We start from the raw sequence: 19699 nt of genomic DNA, 5'->3' as shown, positions 1-19699 counted from the left end.
ATAAATTACTGAAAGCCCAAATATTGCCATAACATTCATGTCACTGTATGTAAACTTCTGACTACAACTTATATTATAGATAGATAGATAGATAGATAGATAGATAGATAGATAGATAGATAGATAGATAGATAGATAGATAGATAGATAGATAGATAGATAGATAGATAGATAGATAGATAGATAGATAGGACACAGTGATTAGAACAAGGAATGTGAGGACTGAGTCAGTAAGAAGACCAGCTAGCCAAGAATGAATATAATAGAGTTCTTAAATCCAGCTTACCAAATTTTGCTGGGTGCTATTGCAGTCATCTTCATCCTGTTTGCCAGTATTTAAGTCAAAGATTAAAGAGATGTTGCGTTCTTTTGCAAAATTTAGGAGTTCTTTAAGGGAAGGCACGTTCTGTTTTAAAGAATGATTCTTGTCTTCCTCCGAAAGGAAATGCACTGACCAAAAAGGGTTTGTCTGCATGAACAACAAAACATTCACTTTCTCAAAAGAAAATTTTCAAATTCTTATTTGAGTGTAAACTATGAAAAAATTCCCTATGTTACCTTGACAAACCATTTGCCTGCATTTAAAGTCTTTAGCTGATCCCATGTGAAGTCACTGCTAATGTTGTCCATTTGATCTGGAAACACGTTGTCCACATCAGTTGTCCTCTGCAGAAATTTTTCACCCGTGTCATGCATTAGAAAAGGAACTTTGTCCTTGCTGAAGAGAGAGGATGATAACATTAGAAAGTAGGGCCAAGACAAAAGAATAGCAATATGCCACTTGGATTCAATGTACCTCAGCTGTACGTCTGTCTCAAAGGCTGCCACGTCGCATGCCACACTTTTATTGAATGACATGATAGTGTTCTCTGGAGCCAGCTGAACATGGTACAGTAAAGAATTTTAAAGACATGTTTTACGATACATATTTTAAAATCCATAAACATATTAATATCTAATCTTTGTCACTACATTATTCTTTTATACCTACTACTAGATCAACTACTCCAAAGGACTCAGTCATGTAAACTAAGACTCTCTCTCTCTATCTCTGATTTGAAGAACATTCCCACATTAGACAGCAAACTCGTAAAATAACTACTTCGATTTACCAGTATACATTCTGGGAATGATGCCAAAGATGAAGCAACCACAAATTATTCACTTTGTAACATGCTTCAAATTGACATTGGTTTCAAAAACGTTGTCATCCAAAACCAACTTTCATGAGAATACATTCTGTTACGGCTGAGCAAATGTAAAATGATACAAGGTTACTGTTATCTGTACTAATAATTCCAACAGCACATTAATCATAACCTTTCAGAGAAACCGTGCTTACCATTGGTGCACCCCGGTGGCCCACAAGTCTGGGTTTCGGCGGAAGTGTGTCAGTAAGACATGGACTATGAATCAAGAGAGGACTGAGGAAAACCATGACCAATACCACCATGAATACTCCAATTATGAAGATCTTCAAAACTGTGCCAACATAAAGACAACCAACATGCAGAGTGTTCAGTGCTTGTATGAATAACTATTTACACTAAGATGAAAAAAATATACTTGAGATTTCATGACTTATACATCTCTCTCACACACACACACACACACACACACACACACACACACACACACACACACACACACACACGTAGGCAATATGAGAAATGCCTCCAAGAAATTGTGATATTTTTATGATACATTTTCAGCAGTGCTTAAACAGTAACACTCCACTAACTTTTATCTAATGTCTACAAAAATGTACTGTATATTATTTAGATTTTTTATATATTATTTTTAACATTTAAAAATAAGATTAATTTCTAAACAAATGAGAGAAATAAAAACAAAGGAGAAAAAAAATCTACAAAAATTAACATTTGGAAATTTTAAAGCTTAGAAATTCACAAAAAAAACATTTATATGGACAGAAAAAAAAAATCCATACAAGGTATATTCGAGTGTTCACTTGTTCATATTTGTACCTGTATACCATGTCTAGATTTTATCCTAAAAGAAAAACAATGTCCTTGGGTGCTCCCATCTTACTCTTGCAGAGGTTCAGATATCGCATTATATGAGTACAAATTACGCAAGAGAATCCAAAATTCTGACATCACTTGCCACATGACTTTCCGAAGCTGAGAAAATATAATGAATACATCGCTTCTAAATTGTTGTAAACAACCCCGAAGATGTCCGAGTGTCAAGCGTTTGGGTGTAAAAACAAGCCGGATCATTGAAGCAGGGAAAACACACAAATGCACACACTGAGCAGACTCATACCCAGTCATTGGGAACCTTTTGCTACCTATAAAAACTATCACCGGCTACTCAGTGTTTACCCCCCCCAGAAAATTCAATTTTTTCTTGTATTTTTATGTGACATGACGGCACGGTGGTGTAGTGGTTAGCACTGTCGCCTCACAGCAAGAAGGGTCCAGGTTTGAACCTCATGGCCGACAGGGGCCTTTCTGTGCATGTTCTCCCCGTGTCTGCGTGGGTTTCCTCCGGGTGCTCCGGTTTCCCCCACAGTTCAAAGACATGCAGTTAGGTTAACATGGGGCAGCCTTGGGCTGAAGTGCCCTTGAGCACGGCACCGAATCCCAAACTGCTCCCTGGGTGCTGTAGCTTAGCTGCCCACTGCTCTGGGTATGTGTGTGTGCTTATTGTTCACTTGTGTGTGTGCGCATGCATGTGTGTGTCCACTGCTTCAGATGGGTTAAATGCAGAGGATGAATTTCACTGTGCCTGAGTGTGCATGTGACAAATAAAGGCTTTTTCTTCTTCCATTTTTTTCGCTGAGAAAAGCAATCTTTTTAGATGGCAAGAATCATGTTGCAATGACAACCACCACTGTTTACTAGTATCCAGAGGTGGACAAAGTACCCAACTTCATGACTTAAGTCAAAGTACAGATCCCACTGGTCAAATGTTATTCCGATACAAGTGAAAGTTGTACATTCAAATTTTTACTTAAGTTAAAGTACCAAAGTACTTGCTGTTAAAATACTTAAGTATTAGAAGTGCATTTTCGGTCAATGCATTGTTGTATTATTGCCACAACGCTTACAAAACCTAATGCCTCTGAAGCAAGTGATTAGATTTACTGGATTTACAAAATGAACACATGCTGTGCATCATGGTGGTTTAACGTTAAGCTAGCTAGTCAGTGAAGCTCCACCTGACATGCTAGCAAACTCTTTTCAAACTTGAAATCATATTGGGTAGCTAATGCTACTAGAAAAGAAAGATTTCTACATTCTGTTTATTTAGCAAGATTATGTCGAAACATTTCTGAAAGGACTTCAGCTAAGTTAATGTTATTCATGTTGGCGTAACTCCATTTTTACATGCTAACTGTGTTCAAATTAACTAGCTGTGTGTTAACGTTAGCCGTGGACAAGGCTACAGCAACTTGGCAGGCAAATCCATAGAAAGTCATTTGACTAGCCAGACTGCATAGCTATTGCAACATTATCGTTAGCTCTAAAAGCACAGACAACTTCATTGCAAGCGTTCTCTTGGAATAAAACATTTATATACCTAGATATGCTCCTGCAGGTTTGACGGCGAGTTTTTGGAGGCCGTGATGTGATTCGTTTTCAACAAACAAAGCAAACATTTAAAACAAAACGAATCTTTAATCCTTTCAGAAAACTGAAACATGGGTTCATGTGCCATGGGTGTGTGTGCATTCCCTAGAAGAGTCGCCTCCTTTCATTCTGCCATCAACTGATTATGTTCAAATAATGTTGTTGAGAAGTCATTGAACTTGATTTTATCCAGTCTATGGATGTGACGTGACCCTAGTGATTACTGATAGGCTGTCTCAGTGTCACCTGTGAAAAAACCAATCACGTTTTAGAAAAGAAAAAACATCCACTTTCAAAGCCACTTCATAATAATGAGTAACGAGGATCTTGATAGAAATGTCTCATCTCATCATCTCTAGCCGCTTTATCCTTCTACAGGGTCACAGGCAAGCTGGAGCCTATCCCAGCTGACTATGGGCGAAAGGTGGGGTACACCCTGGACAAGTCGCCAGGTCATCACAGGGCTGACACATAGACACAAACAACCATTCACACTCACACCTACGGTCAATTTAGAGTCACCAGTTAACCTAACCTGCATGTCTTTGGACTGTGGGGGAAACCGGAGCACCCGGAGGAAACCCACGCGGACACGGGGAGAACATGCAAACTCCGCACAGAAAGGCCCTCGCCGGCCACGGGGCTCGAACCCGGACCTTCTTGCTGTGAGGCGACAGCGCTAACCACTACACCACCGTGCCGCCCCTGATAGAAATGTAGTGGAGTAAAAAGTACAATAATTGTCTTTCAAATGTAGTGAAGTTAAAGTCATAAGTTTCAAAAAAAGATAATACTCAAGTAAAGTACAGATATTCAAAAAGTGTACTTAAGTACAGTACTCAAGTAAATGTACTTCATTACTGTCCACCTCTGCTAGTATCTGTATCAGTACTGCATATGCGTTGTCTAGCTGAGTAAGATTCAGACTTCATAACAGTCAAGTCTTGATTTGTGGATTTTGTTGCCAGTAAAAATCACATGGTTACCGAAAATTTCAGATTAGATTTTTAGAATAAGGAGCCTTTATTTGCCACATATACATTACAGCACAGTGAAGTTCTTTCTCTGTATTTAACCCTTCTGAAGCAGTGAAAACACATGCACACGCATACACACAAAGAGAGAGAAAGATGATCAGTGGTGCCTGGAGATTTTTTTTTTTTAGAATTAGAAGCCTTTATTTAATGGCTCTGTGAGACTATAGGAAAAGGCATTCTAGTATACCGGTTATGTCACAGGCGGATACCTAGTCTAAGTGCAAATGGATGCACCTAGGTAAGCCTATTTTTAACAGTATCATAACTTTTTTAAATGGATAAATTGTTGTAAAATTTTATTTTTAATTTAAACGTGCATTTAATTTAATTTGCCGTGATCAGCAAATGGCATTTTATTTTTGTTTTCTGTTTGACCAAGTACAAACTTTTAACACCACATAAGCTGCTTCCAGTCAATTTTGTAATAAATATTTTGCATTTTAAATTACACTATATCCACAATACATCGGAAAATCATATTGTAACATTATCACAATATCAATACTGTATTGTTTTATTACCCAGCCCTACTGTCATGCAAAATGGACCCTTACTAACTGCAATCTACCAAATGCTACTAGAAATCTGGCATTTATGTGGCATGTTTCAGTGGAATATTGAGGAAGTACTCACCAGTTGTCTTAGCTCTGTAGTAACTCTGGAACACAAGCCAGCTGATGATGGTCAAAGCAGCAACAGCACCCAAATGCAGAAAAGGAGCTGTGGCCTGTACCAGCAACACAATATCAGAAAGACAGTGGTATAACAAAATATTTCAGTATACAATACTGTATGAAGTTTTAGGCATATGCAAATAAATGTTGTAAAAAAAAAAGTGCCTTCAAAAATTTATGTTTCATTCTCCATACTAATCCATTGCAGGTTAGCTGAAGCCACTCCCAGCTAACAGTGAGCAAGAAGCTGGGTACACCCTGGATAGGTCACTAAACTATCACAGGGCTAACAGAGACAGACAGACATTCACACTCACATTCACACCTATGGGCAATTCAGAGTAGCCAGGTGACCTAATCTGCATGTTTTTAGACTGTGGGAGGAAACCAAAGCACCTGGAGAAAACCCATTCAGTCACAGGGAGAACATGCAAACTCCACACAGAGAGGCCAGTCGGCCAGCGGGTACGAACCCCAAAACTGCTTGTTGTGAGGCAACAGTGCTAATCACTGCACCACCATGCTGCCCAAAAATAACATTTGTAGTTTAAAAAAAAACAACAGTATAAACTACAGGAAATAGTTACAAACTAAACAAAATCAATAATCGGTGTGGCAACCCTTAGCATTTTTAAAATGCATCAGTAGTCTCAGCTACAATTTGTGCAGCTTCATAAGGAACTTTTATAGTAAGTTTTACTGAGTATCTTGGAGAATCTAACAGTTCTTCTGGAGACTTGTTTTTTGTGCAAGCAAAACCCAGCAGTCGTCATGAGGTTGCTGTCTGAAAAGTTGTCTGTTACACAATATGTTGCTTTGTTTACTGACAAACAGTTTTCTGTAACATTTCGTTTTTGTTGGAAAAGTAATGTTCTTGCCTCAAAGTAATGTTAGTGCTTAAGACTTTTGCAAAGTACTGTATATAAAAATCAGCCTCCTAATATGGACCAAGTTGTCATAAATATCTTAGAGTTTAGTTCCATACTGCACCTGCAGTGATAAATGGATAGTGGACCATTCTTCTTTCCACTCGTAGCTCATTAGACCTATGCCAAGCATGACGATAACCAGCCAAACAAGCAACAAACCCTACACAATAAGAAAAAACAATCAGTAACTAGAACTGATAAGCTAATTACTGAAATACTGATAAGGACATTCTCATAATTTCCGTCTGCAGAGTGTGGAACAGAATGTTAACTGAAAAGTCTTCTCATATATGCGTGTGTGTGTGTGTGTGTGTGTGTTTTGCACTGTGAAATCACTGTAAAAGATCATGAATTAAAACATCTGTTCTAAATGCTTCAAACATTATACTTTATATGCTTAAGCGCTACATGATATCTGTACCTTATGCAGGCAGTGTAACGCCAAAGGTTCTTTTATGGAAATATGGACCAATGAAAACACCTGAAACAAGCAAGGCATTTTTATTACATCACAATTACTTACACTTGCAAAAACTATAATTGCTATGAATTTATTGTCCATTCTCACCAGGAGCAGGAGGCAGTAAGTAGCCAATACTGCAGACAGAATAATAATAATCATGTACCAGTTCACCCAAACTCTGAGCTTCTTAAAGGCCTGGCTGTTAAAGTGACAAGTTATGAACAAATAATTAAGTACCTACTGCAATGAGTAAGGAGAATAGTTAACAAAGATATTTTTCTTTTGCTTTAAATAAATCATATATGAATTTTAATAACATTATTATTACTGTATAATTTTACATTATTTAATTGCTTACATATGACATCATTTATATGAACTACTTTGTGTAGTTAGTGTGTGTGTGTGTGTGTGTGTGTGTGTGTGTGTGTGTGTGTGTGTGTGTGTGTGTGTGTTCACCTGTTGACGTCATTCTGGTCATTGTAAGCAACAAAACAGATATACATCCAGCCTAGGGCTAGAATGGACACCAAAGAGAGAAAACTGAACCAGCAGCATGCACACTGTAAAGAAGGATGACAGAGGACAAAGATGGTACAAGCTTCTACACGATTTCAACTTAGTCATTTCAGCTTTCACTTGGCATCATCATACCGGCCAAACAGGTAAACTCTTACCTGCACAAACAGACATCAATCTTTCATCTTAATGTTTGGTTTCTGACAGTTCACCTGAATTGGTAAAATCTTATGGATCAGTGAAAAAAAAAAAAAAACAACTTCTTGTGTTCAGGTTACATGGATCAAAAATAACGTACTTAAAGCATAATAAAAAACAAACAAACAAAAAACACTTTAACTGAGTAGTTAAGATCTAGGAGTCCAATACTTCTAAATTTAATGGTCTTTTATTTGGCTAGTTCTTTCAATTACTGGAACACAATTAAGAGATGCTCTTATTAGAAATATTTTTCAATCCCAAATGATAATTTATTGATGCGCAAAAACATGCTACACCTTGATTTAAATGTGGCATTCAAAAAATAATCTCATCTTTATTGTGTGGATGGATGTCTAAAGTAAGGTTAGATGCCCTGTTTGAGTCTCTAAGGCTCCTGGAACCATGCCCTCGTTTCCTCATGTTGAGTTTCGTTTGATTATGAATGCTGGACTGATGAGACACAACATGCTGGATGTAAGAGAAAATTACAGCTCTTGACAGCTTTTAACCAAAGCCATCCACTTCCACTGCACACAAGCTTAGAAACTCCTGAATACATTCCTAATTAGTCTTAATACACAAAAAGTATCCCCTTGCTTCAGTAATCAGGCTTCCAATTAACACACTTTTCATGAGAACTAACTCATCTCTCCAAGAGCACTACAGTATGTTAAAAGGAAAACACAAATTACATTGTAAGTTCTCTTTAAGGAAATATTCAATTATATTACCAAATTATAATATTAGACAAAATGATCAGTGCTCACTTTTTGTTGTCTGTCTTTAGAACGCTTCCAGTAGCAACTGTAAATCCCTCGAAGGCAGGTTCTGAAGATGCTATCTCTTGAGCGCATGGTGTTTTCTTCACAAATTCATGCACAGAATGAAAGATGAAAGTGCTCCTTCGTTATTCTCAAGCTAACTTTGTGTGTGTGTAGGTATCCGGGAAATGACTCCCATGTCAGACCTGCATAGGAGAAAAGCAATATACAGAACAAGTAGTACACACCTCCTAACTAATTAGTTTGGTGTCAGCTGCATGGAGGATGTTTCAGTTGCGGCATTCAGTCAGGTGTTCTATTCATTCAGTTATGAATTAATGAATCAATGAATAAATATAGCAGTTGATCAACAGTTGAATAGACAAGCATCAGGTAAGAAGATGGATAGATTACGGACAAATAACACAAATTAAAAAATACCCAACTACCAAAGTTATATATTTTTGGGGAACTTTGCATTCCATTAATTCCATATTCAGATATGTTTGTGTTATCATGTGTAGCTACTGAGTTTGCAGTATATGGTTTATATTACTGAGGAGTATTTCACATGGCCAGAAAACAACCAGGAAACTCTGGACTCTAGAATACACACAGTAAACCAGAGACGAGAAAGAAAATAAAAAAATAAAAAATAAAACCAGAAAGTTGTATTTAGATAGGATAAGCAAAACAATTCAAATATACCTGGCCTCTTCAAACCAGGGTAGGAGTAATCAACTTGTCACAGTGGTATTTTCCCCATTATCTGGCGCTTTTCCCAAGGACTGAAACAGAACACCATCAAGTGGTGCTTTTTAATGAGTTTCTCCTCTCTCCTTACAACTGATGATCAGACTGGCAAGATTGAGGGGGAATTAAAAAAAAAAAAACAGCAAAAAAAATACCTCAATAAAGTAGTACAAGTTCTGAAGGGAAAACATGGTTTTATAAAAATAAATTAATTTAAAAAATCAGGCCTGACTGGAGAAAAAGTGGATACAAAGAGTTCAGCATGAATGCAATTAAAATGAATGTGTTTATTTAACACGCATCTGTGTTTTTCTACATGCCTCTGGTTGATATGTGAGCAGTTTTTTTAAAAAAAAAGAAAAAAAGCTGCAAACCTGCATAGGCAGCTCAGATTGTATGACCAGACATGTTCCACCTAAGGGTGCAATTTATTGCCAAGGTTGCATACTTTTCATAAAATAATTTGTTTAAGGTAATTAAAATAAATAGTCTGGCATAATTCTAGTCTTACCATTATGCTATACTTGTCTTTGACAGCACCATTTACACAATATTACCAGTTATTATATTTTGAAAATGTTTCTATCATGGAATGCATGCCTCAGTTGAAAAGTCAGAGAACACAGCATTTCAACATTGAAAACATTAGTTTATGAAAACAAACAATGAGTTCTTGCAACTTCCATGCTTCTATGCAAAAATCTGACCTTCAGCTTTATACAAAATAGGGGCTCTGGGTGCATGCCACTATCCCAACACAGTAGTACAAACTTTAGACCATTTAAGAGCATCATGATACACAGTACATTTTTAAACTGATCCTTCAGAAAGGAACTCAAATTCTACAGCAACCATGACTGGTTCCGACAAAGATCTATACTGTACACTCCAACAAAGGACTGTGCACCTTATAATCATCATCAAGCACATCAGTAAGTGAGATTTGGCTCAGCAACATAAAATTCCTTGCTGACAAAGGTCCAGATAAGCAATTCACACAATGGCATGGTGATAACATTCATTTTAAAGCTTAATCATTTTTGATCATTTCATTGTTATAAATAGGGCACATCAATTTGAAGTATCTATGTTTTGTTTCGCACTGGCACCAACACCACAGCCCATGAATAGCCCATGTTAGTCACACCACAGTGTGACGAACACCACAGCCCATGAATAGATAAGTAGATCTGTTTTGAACTTGATATGAAGAGGGGTTTTTTGTTTGCTGAAATTTTTTTTAACAAGCCATGTTTTCCCTTTCTTGATGAGCTAAATAATTCTCTGCAGGTAGATTTTCATCCATTTATTGGTTTTGCTACAGTATTTAAGTGCTTGGTTTGCAGAAGTGGGTAGTAGCATGTTATGTTTACTCTGTTACATGTACTTAAGTAACTTTTTCATAAAAATAAATTGCTCTTATAGAAGTAGTTTTAATACACAATACTTCACTCTTACTTGAATACATATACGATTTTTAAAAATGTACTTATACTCTGGTATATTAGACTACACACCACGGGCGATTGCTCTAAGACAACGAGGGAGGCTCAGCCTCCTCTAAAAATGACGAACATCGTGTAGGATGAATTGTGCTAGGCTTATGTTATAGCCGACCTTATAACATTGCTATTTCAGATCCAGAATCATAGAAATATGTCCTCAACCCAACTACAGTGCGAAATCATTCCCTTATAACTTTCCCCAGTTCGCCTAATGTGTGCGTGAGTTTTTCCCCCTCGTGACAGCGCGATGCAGCCCAGCCTCAGTGGATTGGGAGTTATGTGCTTGTCAATCTCAAAATGCAAGACGATTATTGGACAAATACTGCGAAAATGCCTGCCCACGGAGTCTCACGGACTCCCAGCCTCAATGGACTTCAACGACATTTGGGAGCTATGCGCTTTTCAATCTCAAAATGCAAGACGGTTATTGGACAAATACTGCGAAAATGCCCGCCCACGGACTCCGAGCCTCACATGGGAGGGACATGGCAGTTTCCGCGAGGAGACTGGTGATTGGTGAAAGCGGCCGGATATTTTCTTTGATTGACAGCTCATTTGAACTATAGACAAGCAGCGGTACAGTGTTGCCAGATTGGGGGGTTTCCCGCCCAATTGGGCGGTTTTAAGTGCATTTTGGCGGGTTTTGAACATATTTTGGGCTGGATAACGTCAGCAGTATCTGGCAACATCAGTTCAGTCCCATGCGGATTCGCAAGTGCTGTGGTGTATTGTAAGAGATCAGCTTACATTTCGATTTCATTCATTACATACGGTTTCTACCAGCTTTTTTAGTTTGTATATATTTTCATTGTAAATAAAGTGTAAATATAGTGTTGTCAAGTTTGCTATCTTAGTTCCAGAAATGTCGTTTATTTGAGTGACTGAACTTGAACTTGAGGGGGCTAGTCAGCTAGCAAGAAAGCTGCGCACGGATGCCAAGCATTGCTGATTTAATTTTGGCGAAGCCATTTGCCAGTCTTCCTTTCGAGGAAAAAATTAAAATTAAAGAGCAGGGTAGACCAACGCCTCAAATTGACTTGGTGAAAAAGGTAGGGAATAATACTCGTTCCTTTCAGCTCTCCTGGTACGAGAAAGTGAATTAGCTAACAGCAAGTGACCCACATCAACAACAGTAAATACGCTACTTTAGTAATATGTCATGGATGGACCAAAAATATAGAATCTATTTAAAATGTTTATGCTGAGTATATTATATTGGAATATATGTTTTTCTGGATATTAATTAAACACCGCTACAATTTGGAAAACATTTTTAAACAAAAACACAGCCGAGGTCAATTTTTAAACAACATGCTACAATTTTAAAATATAAAATGTTAAAATACCCCCCCAACACCACCATCATGTATATTGGACAGTAGGCTAATGGGCCAAAAGAACCTGTTATTTCACAGTTTGTGACCCTGCCAAAAATCAGCCAGATCAGAGGCAAGAGTATGGGCAAAATTGATGTGTTTTTTCTTTTAAAATCTGGAAATATCGTAACCGACCAGCCTCCCCTGTTTGAAAGACTACCAGCCGCCACTGCTACACACTTCTTGCTACTATTATTTAATGTATTAAATTATTTGTCATTCATGCTCACACAGCTTCTACAACATCAACATCAGTGTGGAAGTATGTAGGATCAAATTCCCGAACCCATTGAGAAGGGTCTCACTGCAGAGCCACAGTTTTACAACAGCAGTTTCCAGTCAGTGGCACTGAATGCATGTACAGTATGGACATCATGTGAACCTGCTAAATTGTGTTATTGTGCATTGTAGACAGCAACCGTTTGTGCTGGTTGTATGTGTCACCATGCATATTACCATTCAGAAAGTGATATTGTCACCCTAGCTTAACCTTAATCTCACCCAACCCTAACTCTAAAAGTACTGAAATGTTGATAGGCTAAACAGTCTCCAAGATAAAACAAAGTGCCAGCACATCTGCTGAATGCCACTGGCCTGAAACTGCTATTGTAACACTGCGGGTGCGTAAAATTGTGGCGCTGAGGTTCTAAAGCCAGAAAAAAATGGAAGAGATGTTATGAGTAAGTTAATTTGGAAGATTTGTTCAACTTAAGCCTCACTCACAACCCGCCATACAGTAAGTGTTTTGGACATGCATAGGTTGCAGGGTTTGGTAGCTTGCAGCTATGCCGCAGGGTCACGGTGAACCCGGGTGAAAGTTTGGGGGAGGAGTACGGGCAAAGTACTTGTCAAGTACAGGTTGCACACCTGACTTCCTCAAGGCGTGGGAAAAATTGTGCCATTAGCCTGTGGAAAACGTATGTCTGACGCATGTGATCAGTGTGTGTTCAGTGAGTGTGGAGTGCATGTGACTTGCATTTTACCAGTTTTCTGCTCTACAAGTTCAGGCCGCACTTGTGAAGCATGTGTGACGCATGTGATTAGCACATTACAATCACTCATAACTTGCGTGTGATGCAAGCCAGGAGTGAGTATGAGTATGTGAGTATGAGGAGTGAGTATGCAACATTCTGCATCTGTCTTTCGACTGAAGAACATTGGATATTTTGTGGGAAAATTTTTTAAATTTTCAGTTTAAAGTTTAGCAAATGGGACCCAAGAAGAAGCAAGCAAAAGTGAAGTAGCCCAGCCTGAAACAGCAGAGGGGGAGGAGGAGGAAGAATTTGATGATGATGGTAGCAGCACTGGCGAGCCCTGCACGGACAGGGAGAAGTATGCCTTCAAGCCGGCAGAAGGCACAGCACCCCGCCAGAGGGATTTCCACAGGTAAATACATATGCTTTAAACATTCATTTCAGTATGTATATGCTTATGTAATTAATATTATATATGCTGATTTTCATGTATGTTTCAGCTAACAATGAACAGAAGTGAAGACATTGCAATCCCATCATCGCTGTCAGGCCATTGTGCCATGCTCAGTGATGAGGACAAGAACATTCCGACACCCCGTCCCACCACTCAGCCGGAGTAGGAGCAGGACAGCAGCTCGGAGTCAAAGTGTGTTTCAGTGCTCAAACTGTTGGGCTATTTAGTTGGGATTTTTTACAATGTAATAAAATGCGTTATTCCCTTATACTCGTGTTTTATTATTTGATGTTTGCATGGTAAATTAACATATACTCAAATAAAAACAGCAAATGAGGTGGTCTTCTTCCCTTCTACAATGCTACACGCTACATGATTGGTTCCTTGGTTCCTCCCCAATATATATACCCAGAGTCTTGCCCCTCGTGTTGCTTGCGCTGCGTACACACCACACATAGGGGTAGAAAGTGAGATGCACTTCTGTCTTGCACACCACACAAATAGCAAGTGTGGAATACTGGCGTAGCATTTCTGAGGCACGTCACTCATACAATGACCGTGCGTCACTCATGAGTCTTACTTTCATCGCAAAAAGCCCCTACTAGCTGCGCTGCTGACTTGATTCAGGTGTACAAAAGGAGTACAGGTCCCGTATGTAGTGTATGTGTTCTTGATTTGTCGCAAAATCCGTAGAATTTGCATGTGCAGGACCAAAAGTCTCCACGGGCAGTCTGCAACCTTCTACGGTGCTGAAAACACGTATGGTGTCGCGCAAGTCTCAAGCACGGTTTTGCCAATTTTTTTTTTTTACTGTAGACTGCCCGTAGCAGCCCGTACGGCGGGTTGTGAGTGAGGCTTCACATGGTAAAATTGCTGTAATTTATATTTTTGGTAAATATATACTTTTTTAAATTAGGAATGTGATTTCGTACTTGAATGGGCAGATTTTATTTTGTGTTTGTTAGACAAACACTTTACATGTTTATTTTGGGCAGAACTGATATTCTGATACATTTGACTATAATACATGACAAATGTGTTAACAACTTAACTGATCCTGTGATGACCTGGCGACTTGTCCAGGGTGTACCCCGCCTTTCGCCCGTAGTCAGCTGGGATAGGCTCCAGCTTGCCTGCGACCCTGCAGAACAGGATAAAGCAGCTACAGATAATGAGATGAGATGAGAACTTAAATGATAAGATGTAATAAATCATCATACACTCAGAAAATAAAGGACATTGTAGATTTAGGGCTACAACAGATTATCACTGGGGCAGTACCCTTTAAGGTACTTATTTGTACCCTTTAAATACTGTTTGGAACATGTGTATTTTTTGGCCCTAAAAAGGCACACAGTTACCTTGAGGTCCAATAATGAACCCTATGGGTTACATTAGAGTAGATTATACCTTGGGGGACAGAAATGGACTCCTACTCTACCCCTATTTCTGACAGTGTATAAAGTTATTCACTACTTGAGTAGTCATTTTACAAGACTTTTTTTTATTCATACTTAATTTGTCATTTGGATGGGTACTTTTCTTTCTACTTGAGTCATTATTATTATAAAAGTAACAATACTTTTACTTGAGTGTAGTTTTTGTTTAGCCTACCCACCTTTGTTGGTTTTATCTGCTGAAACAATTGATGGGTCTGTATCCAGTCTTGTGAGACCTAGTCAGGCAGTTGACAACCCCTGGACATGGTTGCCCAAACCTGCTCCTGGGTCTCTGGGGTTTTCCCTCCAATATTCCTCCTAATTTGGTCTTTGCCAATTCCCATCCACCCCTGCCATACAACAGTTACTAACCAGGGCGGGTGAAGGCTAACAGGCATGTAGAGTTGTCCAAACACTGTAAGGGATTTTAATAATTGCAGAATGAATATGCAGAATTCAAGCTTTTCTTGTTTGAGAAGTTTAGCCATGCAGGCTGCTACATGATCCATCTTCCACACAAACTTTTCAGGGGAAAGCACTCTACCATGAAACCACAAAGGTGAACTCATTGCACTAACCTCACAGCAGGTTATAGTCACTGAACTGCTCATTGTACAGGTGGCACCAAAACATAGATTTTATGCAGTGTCAGTCCTGCGCGCTTAACGAGCTCCGGTGCGTGTGCCCTTAAAAAAAAAATTCATTATATTTGGATATCCAAATATAGTGAATTTTTTTTGTGCCGGATATTGGATGTGAAAAGAAGAAAATGTTTGTGGTTGTGTGAATTTCCCATTACAAGAATTAATACGTTAGCCTATTACCAAACATCTAGTTAGATTTGTACAAAGAGAGAGAGAAAAAATGTCTTTTTGTTTGTTTTACAACCTTGGTTACACTTGATTCCATTGGAAATTACTCTACAAATACACATTTGACAAAGATGATAGAATGGCTATGGTATAAGTATGACTGGAAATTATTTTTGTATTTTGATACTGAATGAAGAAATGGGTTGTTCTATAAGGCATAAGTTTTCAGATCTAAATAGGCTTATGAAAGTGTGTTCCATAGCAGTAGGCAAATAATATATGAGGGGGAAGTTGTTTTTGTGCCAGATATTGGATGGGAAAAGAAAAAAATGTTTGTGTGAATTTCCTATTTCAGGAATTAATATGTTAATACCAAATATGAAGAAAGATTTTACAAAGAACAATGTCTTTTTGTTTGTTTTCAACCTTTGAGATGTTGAAAATTTATTACTGAAAATCTGGCAGAATGTTCTATTAAAGAAAAGATAAAAAGAAAATAGTCTTTGTGTGTGCTGTGAAGTGGTTTGAAAAAATGAAATCAGAATCGGCCAAAATCGGTATCGGCAGGTCACACTCCATGGAAAATCGGAAATCGGAATCGGCCCAAAAAATTGCAATCGGTGCATCTCTAGTAAAAACTAAACTTTAACTTCAATTTTGGTGAGTAATTTTCATAAATTTAAAAGACAGGTTTTCCACCAACATCAAGCCCAGCAAACTAATGGCCTGCCCTGTAATGTAAAGTTGGGTCAAGGAATGAAACCAGGCAGGGTTCTGGGAAAAATTGTTTTAGCTGTCTTTTCTTAAAGAACTTAAAAGAATCTAGATTAAACTGAATAATCTCAAATGCTTCTTGTAGCTTTAAAATAGTCCCAGCAGGTGATTCTGAAGAAAAATGCTGTGTGTTTGAACACCGCCCGCTGTAAACACTTTGCATACACCCCAATGACCGACTCCACCGACCACCACGACACCACCGTGCACGATTCCCTCATCGGCACAGTGGAGCACCACAAATTGCTACCTGGTCTGTGGGAAACACTGCGAATGCATGTTTCACTTGCCCCGGGCAATCGGGCAGTGCTTAATGTCGAGCCCTGGTTATGGGGGAGTGCATTCTGAACAGGTCATCTGACTTTGTATTCTTGGACCTGGGTCTGTGTGCAATCATGAAATGAACCCTGGCAAAGAAGCGGGACCAGTGCGCTTGACAGGGGTTCAGACATTTTGCAGACTTGAGGTATGCCAAGTTCTTGTGATCTGTATATATTGTGAAAGAGTGTGTGGCTCCCTCGAGCCAGTGTCTCCACTCCTCCAACGCCAGCTTAACAGCCAGGAGCTCCCGGTTCCAGATGTCATAATTTTGCTCTGCTGGCATGAACTTCCTGGAGAAGAAGGCCACTGACCATAACTTGGGTTTCTCCCCAAAGTGTTGGGAGAGCACTGCTCCAATTCCTATGCTCGGAGCAATTCATGCAGGTGCCAGAGATCCCCATGGGTGTAGTGGTAGTGGAAGTCTGAGTGTTTGAGATGGAACCTTGTAATGATAGCCTATTTCAGAGAAGATTGTCAAGCCTGATGGCCAAGTCAATGAGGGAGTCTAGGGTTTGTTGCTCATCCCGACAGGCTAGTTCTGTAAGAATAAGTCCCTGATGAAAAGTGGCTTTCAGGGCCGGCTCATTCCACCTACTCATGGCAGCAAGGGTATGGAACACTAGTGCATATCTGGTGACTTCGATCCCCTTGCTGTATTGTCAACAGCTGCTCACCGACTTCTATGCCCTCTGGCTGGTAGTCGTACACTTTTAAAAAGTTCCACAAACTGATCATAAGGAGTTGTGAGTTCACCATCCCTTTCCCACACAGCGATCGCCCAATGGAGCACCTTCCCAGTGAGCAAGTTGATAAACTGAGCAATTTTCTGCTGGTCAGTCATACCTGTCTATGTAGATAAGTAGAGCGAGCACTGAAGCAGGAATCCTTTACACTCAGAAACCTCCCCAGAGAATTTGTCAGGTCAGGATATGAGAGGAGCACTCATGGTGGGCATGAGGCATGTTAGGAGAGCCTGCAACACCACAGCGGTGAGCTATGACATACAGATATCCAGTTCACTTCGCATCTGCTGGTATTCTCCTAATAACCGTCCCTGCACTGAGCGAGCATAATTTTATGACTGATCAGTGTATGTAACCACAAAAAAATATGTCTTCCCATCCAATTCTGCTAATTATTATTTACAGACCCCCTGGGCCATATTCTGCATTTCTTTCAGAATTTGCGGATTTCATCTCAAACCTGGTTATTTCCTTAGACAAAGACTTAGTTGTTGGAGACTTTAATATTTATTTTGATAACCCAGAAGACCCTCTGAAAACAGTGTTCTTGCCCATTTTAGATTCAGTAGGTGTTAATCAAAATGTCATAGGACCTTTTCATAATGGTGGTCACACTTAATCTATTACTAATATGTGGATTAAATATAGAAAGTATACTCAGATCATTATCTCATCCCATTCAAAATATGTCTTCGCAATAATATATGCACCTTGCCACATTACTGCATCAAATATACATTCACGTCAGCTACTGCACAAAGTTTTATCAATAGTCTCCCAGAGTTATGAACTTTGACTGGATCACCATCAGACCCACAAAATTGGTGGTATTCCAATTAGCATGAAAGGAGAACCTCTTGAGGTATAGAAACGCTCTTAGTGCTGCTAGATCTATGTATCTCTCCATCCTAATAGAACATAAATATAATCCTAGATTTTTAACAATAATCCAAGATTCTAATTCTTACTGAAGCAATATTAACTAGGAATAAGATCACCACAGAAACATACACACCTTCAATATGCAGGAGCAATAACTTCATAAATTTTTTCAGTGACAAAATTGAAAATGTCAGACAAAAAATTCAAACTATTAATTTAAAGACAGTTTGATAAATAACCCTTTAGACAACAATATAACTATCAGATTCATGATTAGAATGTTACTTCCCTGAGAGAAACCAAACTAACTGCACAAATTTCATCAAAATCTTCAACTTGTGTACTAGATCCCTTACCAACACAACTCTTCAAACAGATAATACCAGGAGCAATCAAACCTCTTCTAAAAATAATCAATTCTTCCCTCAACACTCTCTGTGTACCTAAATCCTTTAAACTAGCAGTTATCAGACCTGTGATTTATAACCCCAATTCCAAAAAAAGTTGGGATGCTGTGTAAACTGTAAATAAAAACAGAATGCGATAATTTGCAAATCATGGAAACCCTATATTTCATTGAAAATAGTACAACATATCAAATGTTGAAAGTGAGAAATTTTTATTGTTTTTTGAAAAATATATGCTCATTTTGAATTGGGTGTCAGCAACACATTTAAAAAAAAGTTGGGACAGGGGCATGTTTATCACTGTGTTGCATTACCTCTACTTTTAACAACACTCTCTAAATGTTTTGGGAACTAAGGAGACCAATTGCTGTAGTTTTGAAAGAGAACTGTTGTCCCATTCATAAAGCCCCGCTCTGTGTAGTGTACGGCTTAAAGTGGTCCTATGGACAGATACTCCCATCTCCACTGTGGATCTTTGCAGCTCTTTCAGTGTTATCTTTGGTGTCTTTGTTGCATCTCTGATTAATGCCCTCCTTGCCTGGTCTGTGAGTTTTGGTGGGTGGCCTTCTCTTATCAGGTTTGTAGTGGTGACATGTTCTTTCCATTTTGCTATAATGGATTTAATGGTGCTCTGTGGGATATTCAAAGTTTGGGATATTTTTTATAACCCAACCCTGATCCATAGTTCTTTACAACTTTGTCTCTGACATGTTTGGAGTGTATGGAATCAATTTTGTGCCAAAATGTTCATACAATACTTTTGAAATATCAAACAAAAACGACAAATCAAAATACAAAAAAAAGTCAATTTTTTTAGACTGGCAAACAAATTGTATTTTGATTTGTCGTTTTTGTTTGATATTTCAAAAGTATTGTATGAACATTTTGGCACAAAATTGATTCCATAGGCAATTGGTCCAAATGAGCTTGAGCACGGTGCTGCACGTGAGTTGGGGTCTGAGGCGTGACGCTGTGCATTCCAAGCGCTGACACACGCAGACGTGACGGAGAGACACAGACATAATAGAACATTATCGTTGAGTTCAGATAAGTCATCACAATTACATGCAGTCTCC

General features: G+C 38.7%; 1 protein-coding gene and 1 long non-coding RNA gene across 8 annotated transcripts in view; one reads left to right on the top strand and one right to left on the bottom strand.

The window, feature by feature from the left end:
* The window catches only part of gdpd2 (glycerophosphodiester phosphodiesterase domain containing 2), a 166443-nt gene that overhangs the window by 112673 nt on the left and 34071 nt on the right, over positions 1-19699 (bottom strand). For 4 of the 7 annotated variants that reach the window (XM_060927743.1, XM_060927746.1, XM_060927741.1 and 1 more), the window contains exons 2-11: positions 8190-8389; positions 7162-7265; positions 6808-6901; positions 6661-6720; positions 6301-6399; positions 5270-5363; positions 1343-1482; positions 797-879; positions 559-718; positions 287-469 (exon numbers count right to left, since the gene is read on the bottom strand). In XM_060927743.1, the coding sequence (XP_060783726.1) occupies positions 287-469; positions 559-718; positions 797-879; positions 1343-1482; positions 5270-5363; positions 6301-6399; positions 6661-6720; positions 6808-6901; positions 7162-7265; positions 8190-8276 (1104 nt within the window). In that variant the 5' untranslated portion in view covers positions 8277-8389. Of the gene's footprint in view, positions 1-286; positions 470-558; positions 719-796; positions 880-1342; positions 1483-5269; positions 5364-6300; positions 6400-6660; positions 6721-6807; positions 6902-7161; positions 7266-8189; positions 8390-8891; positions 8913-14863; positions 14986-19699 lie in introns of those variants that run through there. The other 3 variants (XM_060927744.1, XM_060927745.1, XM_060927747.1) reach the window with 3 other exon arrangements.
* LOC132890663 (uncharacterized) lies at positions 12925-13513 on the top strand. Its single transcript, XR_009655228.1, has 2 exons — positions 12925-13203; positions 13292-13513. It is a non-coding gene; the product is annotated as an uncharacterized LOC132890663 (long non-coding RNA).

Source organism: Neoarius graeffei, chromosome 8, assembly GCF_027579695.1.
Source record: "Neoarius graeffei isolate fNeoGra1 chromosome 8, fNeoGra1.pri, whole genome shotgun sequence".
In the NCBI taxonomy this organism is placed as follows: domain Eukaryota; kingdom Metazoa; phylum Chordata; class Actinopteri; order Siluriformes; family Ariidae; genus Neoarius; species Neoarius graeffei.
The sequence above is the reverse complement of the archived record's forward strand: the minus strand, read 5'-3'. Positions and strand labels throughout refer to the sequence as shown.